Source organism: Prionailurus bengalensis, chromosome E2 (assembly GCF_016509475.1).
Source record: "Prionailurus bengalensis isolate Pbe53 chromosome E2, Fcat_Pben_1.1_paternal_pri, whole genome shotgun sequence".
NCBI classification, from domain to species: Eukaryota; Metazoa; Chordata; class Mammalia; order Carnivora; family Felidae; genus Prionailurus; species Prionailurus bengalensis.
Genome location: NC_057352.1, coordinates 2,681,905 through 2,708,615, shown reverse-complemented (window position 1 = coordinate 2,708,615; position 26,711 = coordinate 2,681,905). Strand labels below are relative to the sequence as shown.

At 60.3% G+C, this 26,711-nt stretch overlaps 1 protein-coding gene across 4 annotated transcripts; it reads right to left on the bottom strand.

The window, feature by feature from the left end:
* Nucleotides 1-63: 63 nt before the first annotated feature.
* ZNF787 (zinc finger protein 787) lies at nucleotides 64-25,595 on the bottom strand. Of its 4 annotated transcripts, none has more exons than XM_043600093.1 (4): nucleotides 25,218-25,595; nucleotides 11,936-12,024; nucleotides 5,744-5,867; nucleotides 64-1,786 (listed from the first exon to the last, which is right to left on the bottom strand). In XM_043600093.1, coding segments are annotated over exons 3-4 (1,074 nt in total). In that variant the 5' UTR covers nucleotides 5,745-5,867; nucleotides 11,936-12,024; nucleotides 25,218-25,595; the 3' UTR covers nucleotides 64-713. The 4 variants fall into 4 exon arrangements, with proteins under 4 accessions (XP_043456028.1, XP_043456025.1, XP_043456027.1 ...); XM_043600090.1 differs by lacking the exons at nucleotides 5,744-5,867; nucleotides 25,218-25,595 and adding exons at nucleotides 15,700-16,070; nucleotides 16,331-16,408; XM_043600092.1 differs by lacking the exon at nucleotides 5,744-5,867 and having other exon boundaries at nucleotides 25,218-25,585.
* Between the last annotated feature and the right edge of the window lie 1,116 nt (nucleotides 25,596-26,711).

The window sequence follows — 26,711 nt, the reverse complement described above, 5'->3', positions numbered from 1 at the left end:
CCCTGTGACTGCTGGGAAGAGACCTCCCCCCTCCCTACCAACTCAAGAACCAGGCAGAGCAAAGACAATCAGATAGTGCGATTTATTGCCCCCGCACCCCTCCTTCAGCCCCGTCCAGGCCCGGGAACAGACGGGACCCCATTCTCTGAGGGCTACCCTGGGAACAGGGGCTAGTCCTGCTCCAGCGCTCCTCCACGACCCCAAACCCAGGAAGGGGAGGAGGGACGAGGGCCAAGAAAAACAGGACCCGAGAGGAAGAAGAGAAAAAAACAACGGGAGGGGGGAGTCAGGGGGCGGGCGCGATTAAACGAAAACTCTAAAGGGAAAAGGGCCCTCTCTCCCTTCCCTCCCCAGGCTCGCCTGCACGGGAGGGGCCCGGCTGCTCTCCATCCCTCGCGAGCGCCCCAGGCGGCGGGGGAAGAGGAAGAGGGGCCAGGGGCCGCTCTCTCTCGGTCTCCGGTCTCCAGTTCTCCGCACGGTCGGTCCCGGACTCACCGAGAAGAGAACCGGGAGGGCGGGCCAGGCCGGGGGCAGAGCGCAGGGCGGGGGCGCCCGTTGCACCGCGCCGACCGCGGGGCGGCGCAGGGGAGCGAGACGAGGAGGCCACCGCCCCCCGCCGCCTCAGTCCATGTCTCCGCCTCCTCCGGGTCCTGCTCCGACCAACGTCCCCGCCAAGCCCGAGGGGCCCTGCCCCCCCCCCCGGGCCTCCGCCCCTACCGGCCCTCCCCGCCGCGGCACTCGCTGCAGCGCCCCCCCGCCGCCTCGTGGTCGTCGTCGTCGTCGTCGTCCCCGCCCGCCCGGTAGTAGCTCTGTCCGCAGCGGCTGCAGACGGACGGCGCGCCCACGGCGTGCACCTTCTTGTGTCTCCGCAGCGCCGCGCCCTGCACGAAGCCCTCGCCGCACTCCACGCAGATGTGCGCGGGCTCCTCGCCCCCCGCCGCCCCGAGCCCGTCTCCGTGCTGGGCGCGCTGGTGGGCCAGGAGCCCCGCCCCGTGCCCGAAGCCCTTCCCGCACTCCACGCACACGTACGGCTTGGGGGCCGGGGCGCGCCGCGAGCGGGGCCCCGGCGCCTTGGCCCCCGCGCTCGCCATGGCGGCGGCCGCCGCGGCCCCCTCGCCGGGCGCGCCCACCACGATGATGCCCTCGCCGTCGCCCACGGGGATGGCGATCTCGCCGTCCGCCGCCGCCGCCTCCTCGGGCGCCTTGGCCCGGCGCACGCTGGCCGCCAGCACCTTGGCCGCCACGCCGGGCCCCGACAGCTCCGGGTGCAGCCGCAGGTGGCGCGCCAGGCTCTTGGGCTGGCTGAAGCCGCGGCCGCAGCGCGGGCACACGAAGGGCTTGAGGCCGCTGTGCGAGCGCCGGTGCTTGGCCAGGCTCTTGCTCTGCGTGAAGCTACGGCCGCAGTCGGGGCAGGCGTAGGGCTTCTCGCCCGTGTGAATGCGCTGGTGCTGCATGAGGTTGGAGCTCCAGCTGAAGCGCTTGCCGCACTCGGAGCAGGCGTACGGCTTCTCGCCCGTGTGGATGCGCCGGTGCTGCACCAGGTGCGAGCTCTGCGAGAAGGTCTTGCCGCAGTCGGCGCAGGCGTTGGGCCGCTCGCCCGTGTGCGTGCGCTGGTGCCTCGTCAGCTTGGACCAGTGGCTGAAGCTCTTGCCGCACTCGTTGCAGATATAGGGGGCCGGGGGCCGCGGCCGGGGCGGGGGGCCGGCGGGGGGCGCCGACTGGGGCGGGGACAGCTTGGTGGGGGGCCAGCTGGGGACGTCGTCATCATCCATGATGAGGATGTCCACTAGAAGGCAAGAGGGGAGGAGAGTCAGGGAAGTCACGGCTGGGGGTTGGGGGTTGGGGGGGGGGGGGGAGAGGGGCTGTCCAGGAGCCAGAGCCTGGGGCTTCCACCGGGCCTGGCCTCGGGACCCCCTGTGATCGCAGAGGGCGGCTAGGCCCGGCCAGCGCAAAGCCCTGCCCACAGACCCGGCTGAGCAGACGCTCTCGGTCTCCGTTCCCTTACCCGCCCTGTTTTCCTCGAGCATCGCTCAGTCCCTAGCATTTTACTGAACATTCATGACTTTACTGAACACTCAAGACTTCCCTCCCAGCTGCTTCCCCCGCACCCAGAACAATGCCTGGGACACGGCAGGGACTCCAGAAATGTCTGGAAACAAACAGCGTCAACATGAAGGAACAGGAGTGGAAGTCCAGGAAATGACCTTGAAACCCCAAGCACCAGGCTGGGGCAGGGAGGTCCCAGAGTGAGGGCGCTCGGACCGCAGCCCAGAAGCAAAGGCAGGCCTGGGGGAGAGGGTGTTACACCTGGGCTCTAGGAAGACTGTCCCGGTGCGGGTGAGGAAACAGGAAGGAGGAACTGGTCTGGTTAATGGTATCACAGGGACCACAGGCCAGCACGGGAGTCCCGCTACCCTGGAGTGTGACCCCACATACCAGAGCCTCTGTTACAGAGCCCTCACACTGGTCCCTGTCTGCCCCGCACAGACAAACAATAAAGAAGTGTGGGGCCCTGAGCCATCTCCCAGGTAAGGGAGCTGCGCCCCCCCCCCACGCCCCCCCACACCCCCCCCCCCAACTGGCTCAGCTCAGAGAAGGCCCCTGTGCACCTGCGACCAGGACTGTTTCTCTCCCCGGCCAGCAGGGCCTCAGCCCGGGACCCCGCGTGTGCCGCCCGGATCAGCACGACCTCCACGGGTGCGCCCGCGGGCTCCCTTCAAACACTGCTCTCCCCACTCCTTCCCTCACTGGACCACATGCTCCAGCCCAGGGCAGACCGGTCCTGCATCCAACAACCGGGCACGGGCCGGGCCCACAGGCTCACACACCAACCCGTGGGAACACTGGCAAACACACAAAGAAGCAAGAGGCCGCACAGAAGCTGGCGCTAGGTACTTAACCAGCCTCAGTGAGATTAGGTCCTGTGAGCAGGGCGCTATGAATCAGGTCTTTACAGCACAGAACCCGAGGCACCACGCAGACCAATCAAAACCTGGAAGAGTCAGAGCCGCCCCACGCGCCTGCACCACACACTAAGGTAGTGCTCCTCCAAGGGGGTTCCCCCCGGACAGTGGCATCAGAACCAGCAGGGAAGGTAGGGTCTCGCTCAGCTGCCCCTGGCCTGCCGTTTCAGCAGCTCTAGGGCAGGGGGCCCAGCACCGCGTGACCCTGGCTCTGAAGACCCACCACTCCACAGCAGGGAGCCTGGGATCTGGCCTGTACCGGATACGGAATCATCTGGAGCAAAAAATGCAGGTAGGAAGTCGGGAGGGGTGGGGGCTTCCGAAGAACGGGGTGGAGCCCGTTTTGGTGTCAACGTCTGGTGGAGACGCACAGAGACACAGGGACAGAGACAGAGAGAGGGAGGGAGGGAGGGAGGGAGGGAGAGAGAGGGGGAGGGGGAGGAAGGGAGAGAGAGGGGGAGGGGGAGGAAGGGAGAGAGAGAGGGAGGGAAAGAAAGAACAAAATCGGACGTGCGAGGGGCACCTGGGTGGCTCAGTCGGTTAAGTGTTTGACTCTCGATTTCGGCTCAGGTCACAATGTCCTGGTTTATGAGACGGAGCCACACATCGGGCTCTGTGCTGACAGTGGGGAACCTGCTTGGGACTCCCTCTCTCTGCCCCTCCCCTGCTCATGAGTGCACAGGTGCTCTCTCGCTCGCTCTCGCTCTCAAAATAAATAAACTTAAAAAAAAAGACGTTTTGCCTTTTAAGTTGTGGAGAACCTTTAACAGTACGCTGTGTTCACTAAATCTTCGGCTACGAAGGGTATTTACACAGCCACCACGCACATTCTGAGTACAACTGAGGCTTGTGAAACGCTGGTCCCCAGGTCGAGGGCTCGTCCTCACCCCAGAGCAGTGTGGTCGCATGAGTGCGGGCCAGAGACCTGGGCACCTGGGCCAGAGTGGGACAAGATCCGGGAGGACGGGCTGTGGCCTCCAGCTGATGGGGCGGCTGGCTTTTGTGACATGCCTCAGCTCAGGCTGAGTGAATTTTCTGCCTGTGTCCAGCTGCCCACACACACCACTGCTTTTTCAAGCAGGTGTTAAAGAAACTGCTAAGGGGGGAGGGTTTTCATCACTCTGGGAGGCAGGTTCTTTTCCAAACTGCGGGTTCCTGGCCCTCTGAGGACCTCTGGATGCTGGTGTTTGCTTTCCAAGAACCGGCTGGCTCTGGGCTCGGGAGGTGGTGGTGAAGGGCCAGCCTGGGGGTCAGGCAGGAAGTGAGCAGCCGCCCTCTGACCCCCCCTCCTCACTAGGGGCTTTTCTCTGAGAGGATTCAAGGAACTGCTGGGAAGAGAGGAGTGTAGTGACCAGTAGAAAGAGCTCACTCCACAAAAATAGCAGAAGTAGCTGCCCTTCAGGGGAGGGGAGGGGAGGGGAGGGGAGGGGAGGGGAGGGGAGGGGAGGGGAGGGGAGGAGAGGGGTCTCCTGGCACCAGCACTCACAGCAAACATTGTCTCGACCTGGCCCAGCTCAGGGCCTCAAGCGGACCACCCTCTGGGGCTGAAGCTGGTGGTTTAATTCGACGACGTTAGCCCTGCTGTTGTAAAACACACAGCCAGGGACTCCGAGGACCCCAGAATGGAATGCGGAGCTGAACACAGAAATACAGACAGACAAGTGCCCAGGTCAAGCAAGACACAGGGCCTGGCCACCCACAGGGAAGCCCCTCCCGCACTCACCCCTCCCACCATGTGCCCCTGCATTTCTCGGTGGCTCTGTTGCCCACGTGCATCCCCGGAAGCTGCAGTGTGGCCCTGTTCCATTACTTTTTTTTTAATGTTTACTTATTTTTGAGAGAGAGAGAGGGAGAGACAGAGAGAGAGAGATCATGAGCAGGGGAGGGGCAGAGAGAGAGAGGGAGACACAGAATCGGAAGCAGGCTCCAGGCTCTGAGCCGTCAGCAGAGCCCCACACGGGGCTTGAACTCACGGATGGCGACATCATGACCTGAGCTGAAGTCGGACACTCAACCGACCGAGCCACCCAGGCGTCCCTGTGGTCCGTTACTTTTCAGTTCAGAGTGTCTGAGAGTCTCTTTCAATCCAGACTCCCCTGTGTCTTGCTTTTGCTCACAGCCTTGCTGTTCAAGAGCGCGGGCTGCGTGCGGTTCAGCAGGTGACTCCGTCCCCAGACCTGCTGTCCGAAGACCCTGCCCCTGCCTCAAAGGTACACGATGTCTGTCCGCGCCATCGGCGTGCACAGTGCCTGTCTGTGCGGTCAGCAGCCACTGGCGCTCAACACTCAGGTGGCCCGACTCACTGAGTGTGCAGAACAGAGCTCCCTTTCTCAACGTCGCCACGAACTCCCGGATGTGAACGTGTATGGTGGGTCTCACTCCACTGCCGTCATTACAGCTAGCGGACCTCCCAGTGTCCCATCCAAGCAAGTTGAGGGGGCTCCACACCCCCCAGACGGGGCCCAGGTGGTCTTCTGGTAGCTTCCCTGCTACCCGAGCCTACTGAGAAGTTCCAGGCTCATCTACGTGTCCCACCCGGACGCGAAACACGCTGTTTCTCCAGGAGGCCCTGGGCTCTTTTGGCGGAAAATACTTCAAGACCAAAATCAGGAGAGGATCACTGTTTGTTTTCTTTCCTTACAACAGAATTCCTCTGAGTTCACACTGACACTTCCCAGACAAATCCGGACCTACAGGTTTTTCTAGAGTCTTCTCTGTGATCTCTGCATCTCCCCTCTTCAAAGGGGAGGAGAGAATCTGAATGCCCCAGAGTTACTTACTTGCTGACCCCACGTTAGTTTCGAGATAACCACTGAGGAGCAAGTAGCTGCCTCAGTGCGGGCCAGAGACCTGGACGCCAGGCCCAGAATCGGAGAGAGATCCCACCATTGCCAATTACGATTCCTGAAAACACAAACGAAGAGTGGCTTTGGGTGCGCAACTCCTGTTCACAGCCGGTCCTCTGCCAGCCACGTGTGCGGTCCCGACCTACCCTACCTCCCGGGGTCTCATGAAGCCCAGCAGGCTCACTGCCTGTCTGTCCTCGCCAGTGTCTGTCCGAGCCTCACTTGCTAAGACTCCTCAGGAGGGCCCACAATGCGGTGGACAGAGCCACCCAAGCGCCTCCAACTCGTGGGTCAGTTTTTTTGTTTTTTAATGTTTATTTATTTTTGAGTGAGTGTGTGAATGGGAGAGGGGCAAAGAGAGAGACACAGAACCCAAAGCAGGCTCCAGGCTCTGAGCTGTTAGCACAGAGCCTGATGCAGGGGCTCCAACTCAGGAACCCCGAGATCATGACCTGAGCCAAAGTCAGATGTTTAACCAACTGAGCCCCCCCAGGCGCCCCCCTCAGTTTTAAGAAGACCCTTGGCTCCCTCTGCCTTCCCCGGGAATCCTACACACGGCTCCACTTTCTTGGGCACAAAGGGCTGCTGACACACTGCCAGCACCCGCCCTCTGCCCACAGGCCCCGGGGTTTGCTGCTTTCCATAGCAGCCAGTGACCCGAACAGAACGGGGCCTGCTCTCCTGACGCGACACTCTCAGATCTGTGATTTGCTCTTTCAACACCTAAGTTTTGCATTTCAGGAAGGTTCCCTATTTACTCCCTGTCTTTGCTTTGGGTTTCTGCAGGACTGCCCCCTCCAATCACTGGGGTTCTGGCTAGCTTCAGTTTTTAGTCCGTTTTAATCTTTCTTCATTTCTCTCTTATTTAAAAAAGGTATTTTTTAATGTTTTATTTACTCTTGAGAGAGACAGAGAGAGACAGAGCATGAGTGGGGTAGGGGCAGAGAGAAGGGGAGACACAGAATCCGAAGCAGGCTCCAGGCTCTGAGCTGTCAGCCCAGAGCCCGACGTGGGGCTCGAACTCACAAACGATGAGATCATGACCTGAGTTGAAGTCAGACGCTTAACGACTGAGCCACCCAGGTGCCTCCCTTTTTTATCGTAAAATGTCCTTTCTCGCTGGTTATCATATGTAAGTGCTGAATCACGCTAAATTCTACTCCTGAAATCACTATTACACTATTATGTTCGCTAACTTGGATTTAAATACAATTTTAAAAATTTTAATAACAGTAATAAAATAATAAAATAAAATGTCCCTTTTTACCTCCAATTTTTCTCGGGGAATGTGTTGTTTTTATTCTGCCCTGACTTTTCTCTTTCAGGCATCACTGTGAAATCTCTCATATTGCAAACTCACTGCTGGGCTGTGCACCCCTGTTTCTGAGTGTTCTGACTTTGCCCTCTGACCCTATCTGGGGAGGTGTTATCTGCCCATGTTCCCTTTTATTCTAATAGCTTTCAGGGTGGGGGCGGGGTGGGGGCAAGGTTCCGGGTAGTGTTTTGGCTTCTAACGTCCTCGCATCATGGCTGAGAGTCTGTGACACGCTCTCCCAGGATTCCTGGCTCTGCGGCCACCCCTGTTTTCATCTGTGGTCAAGAACAGTTCCCACTCAGTTTTGGGTCCCCTCCTGGAAGGTTCCACCCTGCGTGGGTCCTGCCCTGGCAGGGCATTCGACCTGGTGGGCACCAGAGCCCATGCGTGGGCCCCAGGCCACTCCAGCCCCTCAGACCTTCCTGCGGCCCCGAGCTCCCTGCTCCCAGTCTGGACAGAACACCTCCAATCTCAGGTGCTGGCCTCAGTGGGACCCCCAAGCCTTCCAGTGAACCCGAGGGCTATTTGGGGCTCTTCCTCCCTTTCTTCCCTCCAGCACAATGCTACCAGCACACAGGCCTGGGGCAGTTGGTTTGTCCCCACCCAACCATATTTGGGGGCTCACGGGGGCACCTTCACACTAAGGTGTGTGTCATCAGCATGGCCTGGGGCATGTGGCTTTTTATGTGTGGGTCTGGGGGGAGTCCAGGGCTGCCATCATGCTGGGCTCAGAAGCAGCATTTGAGGGCAGCTCTATGGAATGACTCCAGGGCGCGGGCAGAGGGAGGTCAGAACCCATCCTCCGGCAGGTGACTTCTGGATGCCAGCTGACATCTTTCCTGTTGGGAGGGCGCCCTCCTCAGAATCACGAGGTCTTTTCTATTCACATACCCATTTTTCTGGATTACTCCGTAGCTAAAGCCCAGATAGGCCTGGACGGCTCTTCCCCCCCTGCCACTGCCTGACCCCACACCTCTGGCCAACTCCACCCTGGACGGCCAGTTTGGGGCCATCAGGAGGCGCCCTTCTCCCGGGCACTCCTGGGAACCACCAAATTGCCTGGAGGTGGCCCAGCCTCCCCGCCCAGCACTGTTTCTGGCATCCCAGCCTCCCAGGACGGCCGGTGGCCGGACAAGCCCGGGACACGCAGAAGTGCTTCTAAAACGCCAGCCTCTGTTGACAACGGCACCAGCTAAGCCTGCACACCATTCCCCAAAACATCCCAACACGGGGAAAACAGAAATTCCTGCGGTTCCACAGATGGTTGGGGCAAGTGCACCCCAGGGAAAGGAAACGCGACCCCCTGGCTCTTTTCTCTCGTGTGTGTGGAGCTGCCTGACAAGCACCGCCCGGGTGACCGGCCGCCTGCCCTGGGAGCAGCGGGCTTCAAACTGGGTCACGGCCTGGCAGCAGGGGCCAGCTCGGCGTGGAGAGGATGGCGGCATCCCGCCCGAAATAGAGCAGCAGGGGAAACGAACAGCCTGGGTGCCACCAGCAGTGAGGACTGATCCGAGACTTTTACCTCAACACTCGGCATACACACACACACGTGTACACACACACACACACACACACACACACACAGAGGGGCTGGGGGCGAGTGTGCAGGCGTGTGAGAGGTGGGGCGGGGACGCTCAAACTTGTGGGGACAGAGAGCTGGAATGTCCTGCAGACACCATGGGCTGGAGCCCAAGCCCACCTCCTGGTCTGCCCCTTGAGGCCCCACCACCCAACGCGTGGCCTGAACGAGCCTCAGGCCCACGACCTATAGCTCCTGAGGGGCTGGCGGCCTCCAGGGAAGTACAAGGCACCCCTGCTCCCACAGCAGCCCAGACAGCTTCCCCATCACTCCTGAGCCCCAGAGAAGGCCCTTCCCCCTGGGGTGACCTTGCTGGGTGCTGCCCACGGTCAGTCCTGTCTTCCTCGCCAGAAAATCCCCAGCACAGGGCTGAGCTGGGATAAGCCAGGCATGGTGACCCTGAAGCCACCCCCTACGTCACACGTCCCCGACTGGGCCAACCAGACCCAAACGGGGTTGACGGAGAGAGAGGCCTGGGCGGCCCTCTCTGCATCTGCCGTGCCCCTCCCGTCCTTCACTTCGGGAGGGTGCCTGGGTGGACCTGAGAGCTGAGGCTCCACTCGGGAGCGTGGGGGCGGCTGGGACAGCACGCAGAAGGCCACGCAGGGCCAGGACCCGGCGGCTCGTGGAGGAATCACGGAGAAGTGGCTGAGCTAACCACCCCTGAAAGCACCCTGCTTGCAGCCTGCCATCCCAGACCACACGTCCTTCCCGTCCTTCCCGTCCAAGCCACCAGGACGGTTCCCTGTGGTTCCGCCTCCAGCTGTGCACGGGGACCCCTCCAGCCGCTGGAAGACAGCACCGGGCTCAGAGGGCAGAGCTCACCCCCGAGCTACAGATGGTGTCCCGGGTGACCCCGGCAGGTGAGCGGAGCAGGGCGTGGGGGTCACTGCAGGTTACCTCAAGGAGCTGCCACTGGCAGCTGGGGACAAGGGTAGACACAGGACTGTGTGGAGCTCAGTCAGCTGGGGGGAGCGGGGAGACTCCAGGGTGCAGTCCCAGCCTCCACGGCCAGGGGTGCCTGTGGCCACGTGGCTGCGACTCAGGGCCGCGACAGCACTTCCCAGTCTTCATCTTCCGGCCCTGGGACGGGACAACAGGCCCACCCCACCTGCCTTCTCCCGGCTCCAGCTCGCTCTCGGGGGTCGGCAGACACCAGCCCCTCTCACTCACCGCTCACCAGGCCCCGTTCCTCTCCACTCTCCACGGAGCCCAGCCTGCCTGTGCACACGTGTCCTCCCCACCCCGAAGGCCCAACATCCCTCTCGGGCAGGCCCAGGGAATCACATCACCAGAGCCACCACAGCGGCAGCCAGCCGGGGCCTCGGGGCCTTGGGACATCAGGGCAGGAGTCCGGCACAGTAACAGTACCACGGGAGGCTCTGTGCACAGGGAGGCAGGAACCTGGCGGGCCCACAACGATGGGAAGCCCAGCAGCTCGGTGTCCACAACAATGGGACACCCAGCAGTGCCCAGCAGCTCGGAAGCATCCAGGCATGGGGCTCACTAGCTGAGCTGAGCGAAGGGAGGGTCACAATGTGGTGACACCGCAGTGGGGGATGGGAGCACAGGCTCAGGACAGCCAGCTGGACAAGGGGGATGAGACAACCCACCTGTACACTTTCAAGGTTTTATAAGGAGAATAAGTTAACAGAGGACTCATGAAACTAAAACTAACTTACTCAAAGGCAGACGTACACTCTGGAGAAAACGGGGTGTTTGGACAGGGACTGGGTGTTTCATTAGGTGGGGTCAGCACTGTGTCCTTGTTGTTTTGGTCGTGCTCTTATAGAGCCTGCACCTCTGAGAACTTGCAGGTGTAATGATACAACATCTAGAATTTTCTGTAACTGCTCCAGGGGGAGAAGAGGGCACAAGTGGGGACATTAAGAGTGGTGAAGGGTCTCTGATCGCCAGAGTTCAGAAGAAATAAACAGTCATTACACCACTTATGTTTCAAATTTCCACAACAAAACAGGCTTTTAAGTTAATTTTAAGAGGGCTAGAAGGTTGGGGCACCTGGTGGCTCCGTCTGTTGGGTGTCTGACTCTTGATCTCAGCTCAGGTCATGATCTCACAGTTCATGAATTCGAGCCCTGTGTCAGGCTCCGTGCTAACAGCTTGGGATTCTCTCCCTCCCTCTCTGCCCCTCCCCTGCTTGTGCTCTCTTACTCTCTCTCTCAAAATAAATAAACTTTAAAAAAAAAAAAAAAAAGGGAGGGGGGGCTAGAAGGGCAAGAACATAGGTCAGGAGAAGGAGGGGGAGCAGGCCCGGGGGCGCACCAGGGAAGGACAGGCATGGGTCCTCCCTATGGGGGCAGCTGGGTCAGAGTAAGCACGGAGCCCCCATGACTCGGTTTCCTGCTCTGTACCCAAGGCTGCTGGGGACCTCCCAGCAGGGAGCTGCTCTTCATTCTCCTCCAGACGATCTTAGAATAAAGAAGCGGGAGCAGCCCGGGGCTTTATAACAACATCTACCCCCACGTGTGGTCCGGGCCCTCATAACCCTTCTCTTGGCAACTATGGTACACTGGCACAAGGTGGTGAACTCAGTGCCTGTTTTGTAAATAAAGTTTTATTGGCACATGGTCACATTCATTCACTTCCAGATGGTCCGGCTGCTTTCCTGCTGCAAGGGCAGGGCACAGGGTCAGAAAACCAGAAGTATCTCCCCTCTGGCCCTTTACGGTAAAAGCCATTTGCCAACTCGGTGCCGGCCCCGGCCGAAAACACTTCATCAGCAGCACGAGAAGAATGTCCGTGCTTTATTTCCCGGCTGCCCTACGGGAAAGCCCCCGGCAAGCAAACCCCAGGCCCCACGAGCTCAAAAAGGAGTTTTATTCAACCCAAATAATGCTTTATTAAATAAAACAAGGTACCAGTATTTAAAAAGTGAAACATTTCGCATAAAAACCGAGATACCCAGCTTTCCCCAAAAACCCAGCAGACAGCCGCCCCTGTAGTCCTGTCAGCTCAGGTCACAGTCCCACCCCAACCCTGTCACACCCGCCCCCTGGTCTACAGTCTCTTGCTTGGGAGAAGCACAAGCCACCTAGAAACAGGGCAGCGTGGCCAGGCCGCTGGGGGGCGAGGGGGCCGGGCCACGAGGGCAGGAGGAGGGACGGACAGCAGCAGCCCCCAAGGGCTCCCAGAGCCACAGGAGGAGAGGTGCAGGGAGCCGGGGTCCAGGAAGGGGGCAGGATCGGCCAAGAACCGCCCAAGGCCACCTCACCTGGGTTCTCATGACTGGCCATCTGCTGGTCCTCGGAATCCAGCGGCCCCGGAGACCAGGCCTCTTCCCGAAGTTCCATGTCTAGGTCCCTGTTAGGAGAGAATGAGACGGAAGGACAGAGTTTACAGGATGCCAGGCGCCGCAATGGCTCCAATCCGCGCTCAAGCACGGCCCCGGCAGACAGAAGGCGTGTGGCAGCAGGTACCTGAGGGACCCTGCATGGGGGACCAGCCCAAGGTCACACCCAATCTGGGGAGGAGCAGCTGCCAGCCAGGCTCGTGTCCCAGAACCGCCAGGGTGAGACACCGCCTCCCACCTGGGCCTCCACGGCCGCCCCACATGTGATCGCCACCTTGGACCTGCCGGGGACCCAAGAGCGAGGAAGCCCTCCATCCACGACGCCCCGCCAGTCACGGGGTTGAAGGGCTGGCATACCGGGCCCACGCCCAACGTCATAGGGAAGCAGACCGACGCAGGCACCCAGGTCACCCACGGGGTCACGTTCTGTGGTCTCAAACGTGCATGAACTAAGACAGAGTCCACATCAGGGTCCTGGGGGAGGTAGCTGAGTCCCCAGGATACCTGCACTCAGAGGGACAGCCAGACAGCCCCCGACGCCCTCCCAACCCCTTACCTCCTTACTGGCCCCAAGGGCCAAGGCCTGGCTCCTGGGGCAGACAGCCCCCCACCTCTTCCTGCCCCCTCCGGCCTCCATGGTGCACTGAGCAGAGCTGGGCAGGAGTCTACCCTGTGTCTTAGACTCAGGCAGGGTGGGAGACCTAGGCGGCACCCAGCCCCAGGCGTTTGGCCCCTCGGGACCCGCTCCCTGGTGTGGCCTCACTCCCTGGCAGGAAGCCTGCAGCGGGCAGGACCTCTGACAGGAGGCTGTAGCAGGCCAGGAGCAATCAACTGGACCTCAAGGGGCTCCTCTGCACCGTCAGGCCCTCGGGCCCCAAACCAAGGGAGCTGCTGCCTTAAGGTGAGCGCACGCAGCTCTGAGAAAACCGCCCCGGGGTCCTCCACCCGCCACAGGACCTCACAGGGCAGCACCTGCTGCCCAGCATCTGGGAACAGCAGCCATCGGCCCCCCAGCACCACACACCTCCTTGCAACCTGCCTGATCCATTTCTCTCGAATCCCCCACAGACAAGGGGCTCACCACCACCCAGGCACCAAAGGAACCAACCGTTCCAAACCCGTTCCGCCCCACAGTGGCCTCTACTGACACCTGAGAGGAAGCCAGGCAACCGGCCGTCCCGCTAACAGACACACGCAGACACGTCTCCTGGGTCTGGGCCCTGTTCTACGTGGTACGGACACCATTAACTCTGAGCAGGCAGCACCGCTGCCCCACCATCAGATGAGGAAACTGAGGCAGGAGCGGCAGCGATCCGAAGGCACATGGCACGCAGAGAACCGCAAACACGCAGTCCAGGTCCGAGCGAACAGGACAGCCTGGCCCAGCCGGCCCCACCCCGCAGGGCCTGGGAAGCGGCAGGAAGACAGACGCTGCTGTCCCCCCCCCCCGCCTCCCAAGAGCTTCCCGCCCCCCAGCCCCGGCTCCACATCACCCTGCACGGACACGCTCTGAACGACCACCATCCCATCGCAGCAGAGGTGAGATCACCAGGGAGCAGGGACAAGATGCCAACAGTGTGGCCACAGAGCCCCCGGCCCCAACCGCTCTGCCTTCCTGACACCCGACCAGTCATCACAAGGACCTGTAAGAGCACAGGACGTAACCAAAGACCAAGGCGGGGGGGCGGGCGAAGGACACTGACGAAGGGATGGAAAGCAGCTGACTCGGAGGTGCTGGGGGGAGGCAGTGAGGAGCCCCTGGTCGGAGCCCCCAGCCCAGGCCTTCTCATGGCCACCATGCCACCAACCATGACAGGGAGCTACCATGAAGTGGGGCCAGGTAAGGAGACGGTGCCCTGTGCAGGCTCTCACCCCCACGCGTGGTCACAGCACCCACTGTGACCCAGAGGCACCTGCCTGACTGATCACAGGCTCCCCCTCCACACAGGGCACTTATGGGACTAACCAGAAGACAAGGCGGGAGAGCCAGCAATTCTGCAGGGGCCGGCATGTGCTCGGTGGCACAGTCCCTTCCTGCCTACCTGTCCCTGCCACCCCCACCCCATGGGCACGGGGTGGTGAACAGGCCACAGCCCAGCCTCACGGGAGGTCCCTGCCAGTGATGAACAAGCAGGTGAGTGAGACAGTGAAGTTCATGGAGGGGAGGGGAGGGGAGGGGAGAGACAGGCAGCTGCACCAAGGCATCAGAAGAGGATCTCGCAGGTGGAGGGGCCGCAGGAGAGGCGTGGACTGGGAGGGATGCTGGTGGCAGGAACAGCAGGTACAAAGGCCCCGAGGCTGGAGATGCAGGGCTGGGAGGATTCTCTTGCAGAGCCCAGAAGGCCAAACGGAGGACTGAGCTCTTTGAATTGTGGTGATCCCTTTGAGCTGGGCACCGTCACAACACTGGGGCTCACTGATGTAGGGGCACCAGGTCCTGGAGGTCCCTTGCAGCAACGGAAGGAGCACCGATGGTGGGCAGCCAGGACTCACTCGGCACGCACAGTGCCACGTGCAGTGCCACAGGGTCTCCCAAGGTCCAGGAGGGTGTGGAGATGAGCAATGTTCCCCCGAGCAATGTTCCACCCTGTCTGCCCGAGCCATCACCTCCCCAGAGGCCTCCCAGCCCCCAATCTGCCCCACCCTGGGGCCCACGAGGTGCCCGGCACCCACAACAGCGCCAGGTGCCGATGGGGGCTGAGGATAGGCGCGTGGCACACGCCTGAATGGGCGTGAACAGAACAGAGGCTGCAGGAACAAATGCCCTGCAACTGTGTCCCCCTTGCCCGCCCACCCGCTCACACCCACAGGGAGGACAGACTGCACCCCAGAGCCCAGTGAGCCCCAGCCAAGAGCGGGTGCCACACACGGTTCGGATGAAACCAGGCTGGCATAGTCCAGCCACTCGGCTGTGGAGCCACAAACGCTCTGACCCTGACCAGATAACTGCCTTCGCCAGAAACTAACTAGAGGGGAAAACCCGAACCTGGGAAAACGCTGCTTGCAGGGGAACAAGAGTTCATCACAGCCAGACTTAGAGCAGGGAAAAACTGGAAAGAAGCCATCAGCGCTCGTGGGAGAGCTTAAGAAAATCCCACAGAGGGCTGCCTGGGCAGTCAGTGAAACGTCCAACTTCAGCTCAGGTCACAATCTCACGGTCTGTGGGTTCAAGCCCCGCGTCGGACTCTGCACGGACACCTCGGAGCCTGGAGCCTGCTTCGGATTCTGTGTCTCCCTCTCTCTGCCCTTTCCCTGCCTGCGCTCTGTCTCTCTCAAACATAAACATTAAAAACAAACTTTTTTTAAGAAAAAGTAAATCCCACAGATGTCACAGCCTCACAGACAATGGTCCTGATGCCCCCTGATGATAGCAGACAAGTGATTTAACTTTTTTCTTTTCGTTTATCTTCATTTTCTCTATTTTTTCTTTTTACATTAACGGGTAATTACTTCTGTAACAGGGGAAAGACTAAAAATTGATTCCTTTCTGGGACAGCCATTGCATATGGCAATGGGAAACTCGCTGGGTGTTGAGGGGGCAAAGTGGACGCAGCCGGATGGCCCTCGGGTCACACAGGGTAACCGCGAACCCACAAAAACCCTCATGCTCGGCTGGCGGGCGTGTAGGACGGGGCGGCCGCCGTGGACTACAGTCTGGCGGCTCCTCACGTGGTAAACAGACTTACCTTGTGACCGGCGACTCCGCTCCTAGGCATACACCCACGAGACATAAAGCACGTGTCCACACGCAGACCAGCCCACGAACACTCACGGCAGTGCCCTTCGCAGCATAAACACCAGAGGAAGAAACCAGCCACAAAGGATGCGGACTGCAGATTGCATCTATGCGGATGGCCAGGACAGACAGGAGCGGCTGCCAGGGGCTTGGGGGTGGAGACGGAGAGGGACCGCTAATGGGCTTTTTACGGAACGAGAAAATTCTGGAATCAGACCATGGTGACGGTTGCGCAACGTTTTGTGAATACATTAGAAGCCGCTAAACTGTACGTGTTAAAGGGTGAATTTCACCACATGTAAGTTACACCTCAATTAAAAACAAAGACTTGGGGGGCGCCTGGGTGGCGCAGTCGGTTAAGCGTCCGACTTCAGCCAGGTCACGATCTCGCGGTCCAGGAGTTCGAGCCCCGCGTCGGGACCTGGGCTGATGGCTCAGAGCCTGGAGCCTGTTTCCGATTCTGTGTCTCCCTCTCTCTCTGACCCTCCCCTGTTCATGCTCTGTCTCTCTCTGTCCCAAAAATAAATAAACATTGAAAAAAAAATTTTTTTTTTAAAAACAAAAAAACAAAAAAAAAAAACCAAAGACTTGGGGCACCTGCCTGGGGGGCTCAGTCGGTTGAGCATCCAAGTCTCAATTGGCTCAGGTCATGATCTCACGGTTCACGAATTCTAGCTCCACATCAGGTTCCTCGCCCGCTGGCAGGGCAGAGCCTGCTTGGGATCCTCTCTCTCTGTCTCTGCCCTTTATGTTCTCTAGTGCTCCCTCTCTCTCAAAAAAAAAAAAAAAAAAAAAAAAAAAAAACTTCAAAAAATAAAAAAACAAAGAAGACAGACTTCAAAAAACGTAAGGGCCCCTGATAACAAGGCCACAAATGCTAAAAATGAGGCAAGAAGGGAGCATCTCTACTTGCTAAATGAAACATTGCCCCATTCATGAACCGCTTAACAAAGCCAATTGTGTCCTCAAGAAAAGCGAGGTAAGCCACAGGAAAGAGCTCGTAAGTGCCCACAGGGTTGTGGCTGGCGGGGTTGGGGTGAAGGAGGTGGGCCCGGACAGCCGGCTTGGCTCCCTCCTCTGTGCACAGAAACTTGTTTGCCAAGTGGGCATGCTGTGCTTCCCCTGAATTAATGTGTAAGTCGCTGACAGCAGGGACTTCCCGGCCCCGGGCCTCCACCGCAGGCCAGCTTCCTGCAGCAAGAAGGCCTCGGCCTTCGATCCGTCCCCTTCCTGCCCCTGTCTTGCCCCGCCCCCCAGGGAACCTTTGGGCTCTGGGGCACCTGGGCCGGGCGGTGGGGACAGGAACCCCTTCTCGCTGTGCCAGACAGCAAGGTGTCAGCGGCTGCCCCACGGCCCAATGAAGTTCCCGGGCAGCCAGCAGATGGTCACCCAGAGCCAGGAGCCTGGTGCCCACACGGAGGCAGTGAGGGAGCCAGTGCAGCGACACATGGGGCTCCCTGTGAACAGAGCAGAGGCAGGGCTCCATCAGGGCCACCACCAGGGCCATCTACCCCAAATAGGCCACTTTGCTTCCTGGAAGCAGGAAATGAAACCTGCAGAGCAAAGTGCCCTCCCTGGACCAGGAGGAAAGACCATCCTTCCCTCCAGACGCCAGAGAAGGAAGTGTGTATAAACGGACATCCTAACGTACCCTTCTGTCCTCCAGTCCCCTCCAGGGGGACCCTTCTGTCCTCCAGGGGCTGCAGCACCTTGGCCTCCGAACTTCTCTGGGTGTTCACTTCTCTCGCTTGGGCTCCCGTGTTTGTGGAAACACAATCCGCGTGCTTTTCTCCCATTGATGTGTTTTAGTCACAGCAGGAAACCCTAAGAGGGCAGGGGAAACTCTTACCTCCCCCACAGACCACTGGAAAAGGCCTCTTTGTGGGACGGACCGGACTGAGAGGGAGTCACAGTCACGGTCCGCCCGCCCATCAGCTACCCCCTGCTACCAATGGGTTTCACCTGAGTGTTTTAATGGTCACCCTTTAAAATATATCTAAGTAGCTACGCCACATCCTCGATCATGCCCCTTGGCCTGTAAAGCCCAAAATATTTATCTTCTGGCTCATTACAGAAAATGTGTGCCAACCCTGATATAAAGGAATGAGGGCCACCCAGACTCCCTGGCCAGGCCTGGAGGTGCTCTGCCTCCTGCGGGAAGCAGAGAGGGCCAGAGGAGTGTGCCTGAGGGGCCTCAGCAGGGATGCCAGTCGGAAGGAGGCCCTGAGCTCGGGCACTGTCCTGAAACCCCAGTAATTTTCTCTGCATCTGTGTTTGGCACATCAATGGTGACAGGACAAGGAAGTGTGCACCAGGCACTTGGAGCCGGGCCACGCCCTGTGCCTGAGAAACCTGGGCAGAGAGGGTCTGGGCTCCCGTGGGCATCTCCACGTGGAGGGAGCTCAACGGCAAATACCAAGTGAAATCACCCTGACAGATCACGAGACCCCAGAAGAAAGGAAAAAGCTTTTTTCCTGCTTTTTGCACAAGCAAGGGGCTCACCTCTTCATTTTGCAGAGTCCCAAAAATTATGGAGCCTGCCCTGGGGGCAGCAGATGAAGCATTAGGGACAATGAGGCCCAAGCGCATACAGGTCACACAGGCCCTGGCCAGGAGTCTGCACGTTAATCCAAACACAGCAGGAAACCACGTTTTCACAGAGGATTTGCAGAGGCCTTGGAAAGACAAGGATGCCTCTTCTGGGGCACCTGGGAGGCTCAGTCTGTTGAGCGCCGACTCTTGGTTTCAGCTCAGGTCATGATTTCACAGTTCGTGGGTTCGAGCCCCGAGTCGGGCTCTCTGCTGACGGCACAGAGCCTGCCTGGGATTCTCTCTCTCCCCCTCTTTCTGTGCCCCTCCCCCAGCTAGTGTGTGCTCACTCGTGCTCTCAAAAAACGACGCACCTTCTTGTTCTGACTTTTGAGGGGTCAGGAGGTTTCCCGCTGGACCTGCCAGTCAGGGGTGAGCCAGGAGCAGGGCACACTCCTGGGTTACACCACCTCCCAGGGGATTTAAGCAAACTATCGGGGTGAGGCCACGGCCCACAGTGGTGCTACCCTGGCCTGGAAGCTGGGCCCTGCCGGCCACTGCCCTGCACTGTGATCCTCCCTGGGATGACCAGCAGGTGCCCCAGGGGTGAGCACACGAGGCAGGGAGGAGCCAGGGGTCCTTGTGAAGAGTTAGGAAGGGTGTTCACTACACGTACCCAGGCCCTTCCTCTCCCATCCACTCACTCACTCACTCACTCACTCGCTCATTCACTTGCTCACTCACTCATTCACTCACTCACTCACCCACTCGTTCACTCGCTCACTCACTCATTCACTCGCTCGCTCATTCATTCATTCACTCACTCACTCATTCGCTCACTCACTCACTCACTCACCCACTCACTCACTCAAGGAGCTGCTGAGCCCTCCAGTCAGACCCTGGGGGCCTGTGGCTTACGGGTCCTACACCCAGGATCTCAGAGGCGTGGGGGAAGGGCTGCAGCCCCCGACCCACCTCCCACTTGCTGTGGAGGAAGCCAGATTCTGCACTGTGACACCTTCGGAGACCTGCCTACCCCCCATGCTCCCTCCCAGCCCCCCAGTTTCTCCCCACAGCCTCTGTGTGACCTCGCCCATTCCTGAAGATGAAGAACGGGCCTCCCCAGCCCGCCGGAGCCGGGCCCTTGAGCGATCCAATTAGCACAGGGGCAGACAGGGCCCAGCCGCTATGAAGCTCAGACAAATTATTGTTATTATTGTTGTTATGAGATCCCGCCCACCTGCTCTGGATGCCAGCCCACCAATTAGCCCCTCTCTTTCTTCTGCTGCCAATCTCACTGCCTCCCCTCCCCCGCGCCAAGCAGCTCCAAACCACCCCTTCTGAACCCGTGCCTGGCAGGGCCCTTCCCTCCAGGACACCCCCCTGCCTGCCTTCCTCCCTCACCTCCCAGCCCTCCCCTCTCCTCCCATCTCTTCCTCCCTCAGAGCTGGGCTGTGACTTCCACCTCCTGCCTTACCTCCCACCCACTCCCAACCACTCCCCCAGCCTCTGGGTCACCAAATCCAAGGGCTATTTAACCCCTGTGCTGGCAGCGAGCACACATTCCCCTCCCCTCACAGGGCTCCGTGGCCCAGCCACCTAGGACACAGTCCTCCCGCCTCCTCCTTCCCACCCCGTCCACCCTCCCCCTGCCTCCCCATGCCCACTCCCTCCCAACACCCCTTCAAAGTCTGCTCCCCACACCAACCCACTCATCTTTCTAAGTCACTCAACTCAAACCGCCCAACTGAAGATGAGCAAAGGGCCAGAACAGACGTCCTCTAAAGGGCTGAGGAAAACGTAACAAGACTCTCAGCCTCATTCGCCATCACAACAGGGTCCCACGGTGTCAGAACACAGGTGACAGAAAGCAGAAGACATCAAGACCTGGCGAGGAGGAGCACACCCTGGAACCCACACGGGCTGCTGGCTGGGCTGGGAAATGGGGCAGCGGCTCTGAAGGGACTGGCGGCCCCGGAAGGTAAAGCACAGAACCACCACGGGATCGTGTCACGCCGGCTTTGACTAGACACCCAACAGAGACAGGAACAGGTCCGCACTAAGCGTGCACACGTGCGGTCACAGAGGCATAAACCACGACGCCCAGACACGGAGACAAACCAACTGCCCGTCGACAGACGAACTGATACACAAACTGTGGTTCGATCACACGACAGAACGCTATCCTGTCACATGCCGCGTCACGGATGAACCCAGAAAACCTCATGCTGCGTGAAGAGGCCACACATGGAGAGCCCATTCACATGAAATACCCAGAACAGCAAATGCAGAGACGGGACGTGGATTAGGGATTCCAGGGGACGGAGGGCAGAGAAGGGGAGTGGGTGCAGCCTCTTTCTGGGATGACGATGACATTCTGGGGCAATGGGCGTACCTATCTGTGAGCACATCACCCACCAACAAATTGTGCACTGTAAGCGGGGGGACCCGTGTGTAACAGGACTCACGCCACTGCCCTGCCTCGACTACCCTGCTGCATGTGCCCAGTGCGCTTCACCCAGCCCCTCGATCTCACCCCCACCTCCCGCCCATGGCCTGTCCTCCACCCACCTGGCACCTTCTCACCTTTCCAGGGTCCACTCATGTGTCACCGCCCAGGCCGCCTAGGCCCCGCCCTGGTTCCCCTGGCTGGGCACCACCACCTGTAACCGTGTCTTGTGCACAGAGCTCACTGACGGCAAGCAGCCTGGTGCGCACGTCCCTCGCTCAGCAGGGGCCACTCGGACCCCAGGCCCCTTTTCGGCCAGGATGGTGATGCCCACAAACCCCTCCACTCTCCTCACCAGCTCCTACCCACTTCCCTTTTCTGTGGGCAGCTTCACCCCTCACTCCAGGCCTGAAAATCCACACGCTCCCTCCTCTGCCCCCACCTGGATCACCTCCGACCCCCACAGCTAGGCCTGTCAGGCTCTCCCCTGTGGTTTGAACACTGAGGGATAGTCTGCAGCACCATGGGAAACGCAAGCCCTTTTCTGTGGGGACAGGGAGCTCTCTGTCAACCTCTCCCGTCCCATTCCTTCCACAATGATTGGTCTGCTCAGACTCTTTCCGCCTTACCTGCGTCGGCTGAGTAGACCCCACTTCCCCAGAATGTAACCCGCACCCCATCCGGGTTGTCCAGTGCTCTCAGAAAGAGCTGAGCAAAGCAGTCCCTTTCGATCCTGCTCCTCTGTCCCCTCCCCACCCCCACCCCCACCCGCTGTCTTCCCCTTTTCCTGGACTGCCTCCCAGGGAGTCTATCTCATGGCTTGGTCGCTTCCGTCCACCTCCCGTCTAGACTGGCCACCATCCTCAGGGGCACCACGCACCCCTGCTTCCAATCCTTCGCGGCCCACCCAGGGTGCAGCCCACCCCAGGGGCCCCAGCAGGAGGCACACTCCAGAGTCACCACTCCCCGCTATGTCCCAGAGAGAAAAGTTTCTAGAATTCCCAGAACCTCCCTGTGCTGTTATGGCGGCAGGCGGGTGGGGAGTGTGGAGGCCACCTGCCACCATCCGGGAATGCTCAGCATTCAGATCTACAGAGAAGTCTGTGAACACTCCTGATTCTTAAATCTTGGCCAGTAACTAAACATTGCTTACACAAACAAAAATATTCTCCAGGACAGAAAAAAAAAAACGCAAGCACACCTACAGACCGCCTATGTGCCACTGGTCAATCAGACCAGTGGGTCAGACCCCCATTCTCTAGTGGGCCTGTTTGTCCACATTCTACCTGCAGACGGGCTGCCGGGGCCCAGCAAAAGTAGCACCTCCCCTAGGAAGCCTTCCCAGACTTCTCTCTTCCCTTAGCTCAACTGTCGTCTTTTCAAATAATAGTAACAGATCCCACTCACCAAGCATAACTACATCTCAGACCTGGGTGCAGGGTGCTGTGGGTTCATAATCCTAATCCCCACAACCCCAGGCGGAAGAGAGGACAGGCTCTCTGGGCAGGCTGCCAGAGTCAGAATCGGCCCCACCACCCCCCAGCCATGTGACCTTGGACAAGGTGCTTCAGCCTGTGAGCCTCCTCACCCTCGTGAGTCCTGCATCAAGATCAAAGCAGAGCTCCTCGTGAGTGAAGAGCTCAACAGGGAGCCAGATGCCCAGTACGTGCCTTGTGACCCCTGAGAGGACTGTTCAAACTGGGGTTCAGACAACTTCGGTGGCTGACCTGTCATCACAAGACCATGAAGTCGAGGAGCACAGACTCCAGCCGGGTCGGCCAGCCTCCAAGGCCGTTTCTTTTCTCCGCGCTCTTAGGACGCCAGCCCCGGCTTCCTTAACTTCCCCGGGTGGCCTGGCAGAGCAGCACAGGGCCCTGGTCCACCCACCCAGGCTCGGCGTGGCTGGCTGCTCAGCAGTCGTGAGGCGACAGCTCTCTGTGCTACTACAACAAAGCCACCGACACTATGAGCGTCAGAGTCACACCTGAAATGAGAGGCTGGGTCTCAGAGTACCCTGAACCAGCCAGTGACCCTGCAGATACCTTCGTGACAACGCACCCGTGGCAGAGGGAGACCAGAGTCCCCAACCCTACGACTGATACCTAAGAGGCCTTCGTGACAGCCTGTATCTCCCCAGACCCCAGGCAGCGGCATGATGGTGAAGGGCCAGGTCCTGGACTCTCGCACACACTGGTGATCCTATGCAGCTGTGGGGCCTGGGGCTCGATCCCCCACCCCTAAACTGGGGGTAATCACCCCCATCCCAGGGCCTCTCAGAGCTCAGAACAGCGAGTACTAAGCGCAGGACCAGACGCCCACCAGGCGCTCAGAAAGCCAAGTGCCAGCAAATTTAATCTGTCTCCACCAAGAGGGCAGGGCCATAGCTGACTCCCAAGGCCCCAGCTCCCAGCACACACAAGGCCTTGGGCAGCATGGAGGACAACCAAAGGAGCTCACCGTCCTCCTCCCCGGAGTCCCAGGGTCCTCTTGGCCAATCCCTCCCTGTCCTTCAAGACTCGGACACACCACCTTCCCCAGGACATGCTTCTAGAGTTCCTGGGAGCTGTTCTGGGAAATTCCCCCAGTCCTTTGCTGCTTCTGTGTGTGTCTCCCCAACAGGTCTCCAAGCTGCTGCAGGACAGGAACTGCCAGTGCCGCCCGGCTCTGACTCTGGGCCAGGGGAGCCTCTTCTCCCACCCCACAGCAGAGCGCTGCACCCGTGGGCCCAGCACACAGCCGAGTTGTCCAAGGAACGCTAGGCTGTGCTATCTTAGGGGAAAGGAGGAAACGGAGCATGAAAAAGGGAAGTGACAGATCCAAGGTCACCAGGATGGAAGAGACAGGAGACAAGGCCTGGCCTAGGAAGGCCTGGCCCCGGAGCCGTTCCCACATAGTTTATGGTCACTTCTCTGAGGTTTGTTCTCACTTTAAACGGAAAGCATTAAGGCTATTATTAACATTCCATTTCACCTGGACAGAAATTGAGATGTTAACACTCATCTGCGCTGTAGTATCACAAAGCATGAGGTGTGGAGCTGGGATGTGAACGCAGGTCTGTCTGACCCCAGAGTTCTTAATTAATCGGTCACAGTGCTCCTCATGGGCCAGGCAGGGTGACAAGCCCTAGCCCTGCTCCAGCTCCTCAGCTGGGCTGGGGTGGGGGTGGGGATAGATCTGGAAAGCTTCCAGGGAAAAAACTAAGACATGAGATAACACAAGTCGGAATCCGATCTGAGTGTCGTCAGGGCTGAGGCAGAAGGCCGGAGGGCCAGAGGGGACTACAGCAAAGGCAGGCAGGTGAATGCCAGCTGCATTTAGCCAAAGAGGCTTACAGCCTTACAGAGGAGATAAGCCAGGATCAATGGCAACCGTGCGTCCCCAGAGCAGAAGCCAGCTCTGACTCCCAACTGGATCCTCGGCATTGCCCAACGCGGGGCCTGGCACCAGGAAACACACACCGAGTCACTCCCTTCCTGAAACCCCCCGGGACTGGGCTGTGCAGGGATGCCAGCCCTAGGCTCCCACAGCCCTCCCCACCTCCCGATAAGCGATCTGGGTGGGGACTCTGCCCTCCTGCTCCAGGACCTTGCTCATCTCTCTGCCCTGGCGCCCAGTACGGGGCCGGCCCTGGAGGAGCCTGTGGGTCACTTTTCCATCGGGTGATGCCGCCACCCTGGGCTGGCCTGACCCCACGGGGCCAGTGGCACGTATCTCCAGGAACCGGGGTGTCCCCCCCCTTGAGACCCGGACAGGGTCTGGGGTAAAAAACAGCACAGCTAGATGCCCGGGAGGCCTCGGGGTCGGCTTCGGGCCGGGCCACCGTCCGCCCCTGTCCCGCGGGCCACGCGGTGCCTGACCTTGGCCCAGTCACTTCCCCTCCGGCGCACGCGCTTCCTGCCCGCCGCCCGCGCCGGAGCGAATGAATGAGCCTCCCGCCGGGCGAATGCCCTAATCACCGGCCGGATCAAAGGCCGCACGCAGCCCGCCCAGGGCAGCAACGGAACCCGGGCTTCTCTGAAAAGGGGAAGGAGGTGGGGTGACAAGCCGGGGACCCAGACGCGCCCCCCGGGCCGCCGTTTCCGGTCAGGCCAGCCCAGCCCGCGCGTCCCCTTCCCCCACCGGGGCCTCAACTTCCCCCGGGAATCGCCACCACTTCCGGCCACGACCTGCCGGAGAAGCTGCGGCGGCCCCACCCCCGAGCCCCCAGCCCGAGCCCCGGCGCTGCGCAGGCGCGCTCCCTCCCCGGCTCGGCCCCGGCGCGGCGCCGCGCACGCGCGCTCCCCGCGGCTCCGCCTGGCGCGCCCTCGCCCGCCCGCGTCACCGGCCGCGCGCCCACTCACGCCCCCCCAGCACGCGCACGCGCACTCTCCCGCCCAGTCGCGCTCGCCCGCCCGCCTCCCCGCCCGCCCCCCGCCCGCAGCCCGGCTCCCGAGGCGCGCGCCCACCTGGCCCTGGGTTCACGCCCCCCCGCCCCCGCGCCCTCCCCTCACCTCCTCGGTCCCGGGGCCGCCGCGCCGCACTCCTCCTCTCTGCTCCCTCGCGGATGGTGGCAGCGGCGGCAGCGGCGACTCAGACCCTGGGGTCAGGGGGACGGGCGCCCAGGCCGGAAGTGACCTTCCTGGCCGCTTCCGCCCGCGCTGCTCCCCCTCCCCTTCCCACTCCCCCTCCAGCCTCCACCCCGTCCTCGCCGCTCTAGGAAGGCGAGCCCGGCGACCCCCTAGCCGCCGCCCCCCAAGCTCTATGGTATGGAGCAGACGCCCCTGGGAGCCACTTCCGGACACGTCTAGGACACGGGTCCTCCGTCCCCGCTCTATGGCGCCGCGCGCCGAGGGGCTTCGGGCCCCGCCCCCTTCCAGGACAGGAGGCGCGGGCCCGGCCCGTTAGGCGGAGACTTCCGGGTGCTCGGGAGGTACCCCCCCCAACCCGGCTCCCGGCGCTCGCGCCTGCGCGGTCGGCGCCCCGCGCCAGCCTGGGGCGGAAAGGTGTGGGAGAGAGTGGCGGCTAGGGCCGTTCGTGCCACCCCAGGTCCTCCTGTCGTCTCTATCATCGTAACCCCTTCCGTGCCGGGGCTCGAGGCGGTGGCAGCGTCCGCTTGTGGAGGCAGCTCCGGGGCACAGCCCTGACGAGCCCTGCCCGGTGTCCGCGACTGAGCCTAGTTAGGGTCCCGGAGCGAATCTCTAGGGTGGGGCTGGCGGCGGGGGAACCTGCTGCCCCCAAGGCAAGACCCACCAGTGCCCTCGTTTAGTGCACCTGCCACCTGCCAAGCCGGGCGACCAGCCAGCCCCTTTCTTCCCTGGGTCCCTGCCCTCTGGTGGGAGAGGGGAATGCTGGTCTCAGGTTTCACCTGAAGCCAACCCTGGAGCTGAGAGGGCTCACCGCCCCCCCCCCCCACCCGGCCTCAGTGCCCTCCCTTTTAAGGGGGTAATAACACGTTATGCTCCTGCGAGGTCTTTGCATACATTAGGATCCGTTAATAACCTATTCCTCTTTTGCAGATAACAAGGGACAGAGAGCTCAAGGCACCTGCCGAAAGTCACATGCAGAGAATGCAGAGCCTGGGCTCCAACCGTGGGCTCGCTCCCGATTCCTGTATTTGACCGTGCCTAAACTGCCTCCCATAATGGACCATTGATCCCAGTAGCTGAGGATTCACCTACTTTCCTCATGTGAGGCAGGCACTTAGGAAGCACTCACTGAATGTCAGCTGTTATTTCAGTGTTCTCATAAAAGTAGATGTTTTAAAATTATTGTTTACACCACAGTGTGCTGGCAGGCCAAGTCATTGCCCACCCCCCCCCCCCCAACGCTTCCCACCCCACACACTTGGCTGGCTCTCACGTCAGTGGCAGATGACTTACCGTAGTTATTTATAAGTGTTTTATTATCATCATCACTGAAACAGTCACCAATAATAAGTAAGTAAACATAAATGACGGATTAAGAAAAGAGAAACAGTCATGGAGCTTGGGAGTCAGGAAGATGGG

What these genes read in the sequence shown, in the direction of transcription:
- ZNF787 (XM_043600090.1), bottom strand. Translation starts at nt 16,001, where the DNA reads ATGTATTCACAAAACGTTGCGCAACCGTCACCATGGTCTGATTCCAGA. An exon ending in GCGGAGTCGCCGGTCACAAG is followed by an intron (nt 12,025 to 15,699) that starts GTAAGTCTGTTT and finishes CTCTCCTAACAG; the next exon opens with GGACCTAGACATGGAACTTC. An exon ending in GGCCAGTCATGAGAACCCAG is followed by an intron (nt 1,787 to 11,935) that starts GTGAGGTGGCCT and finishes CTTGCCTTCTAG; the next exon opens with TGGACATCCTCATCATGGAT.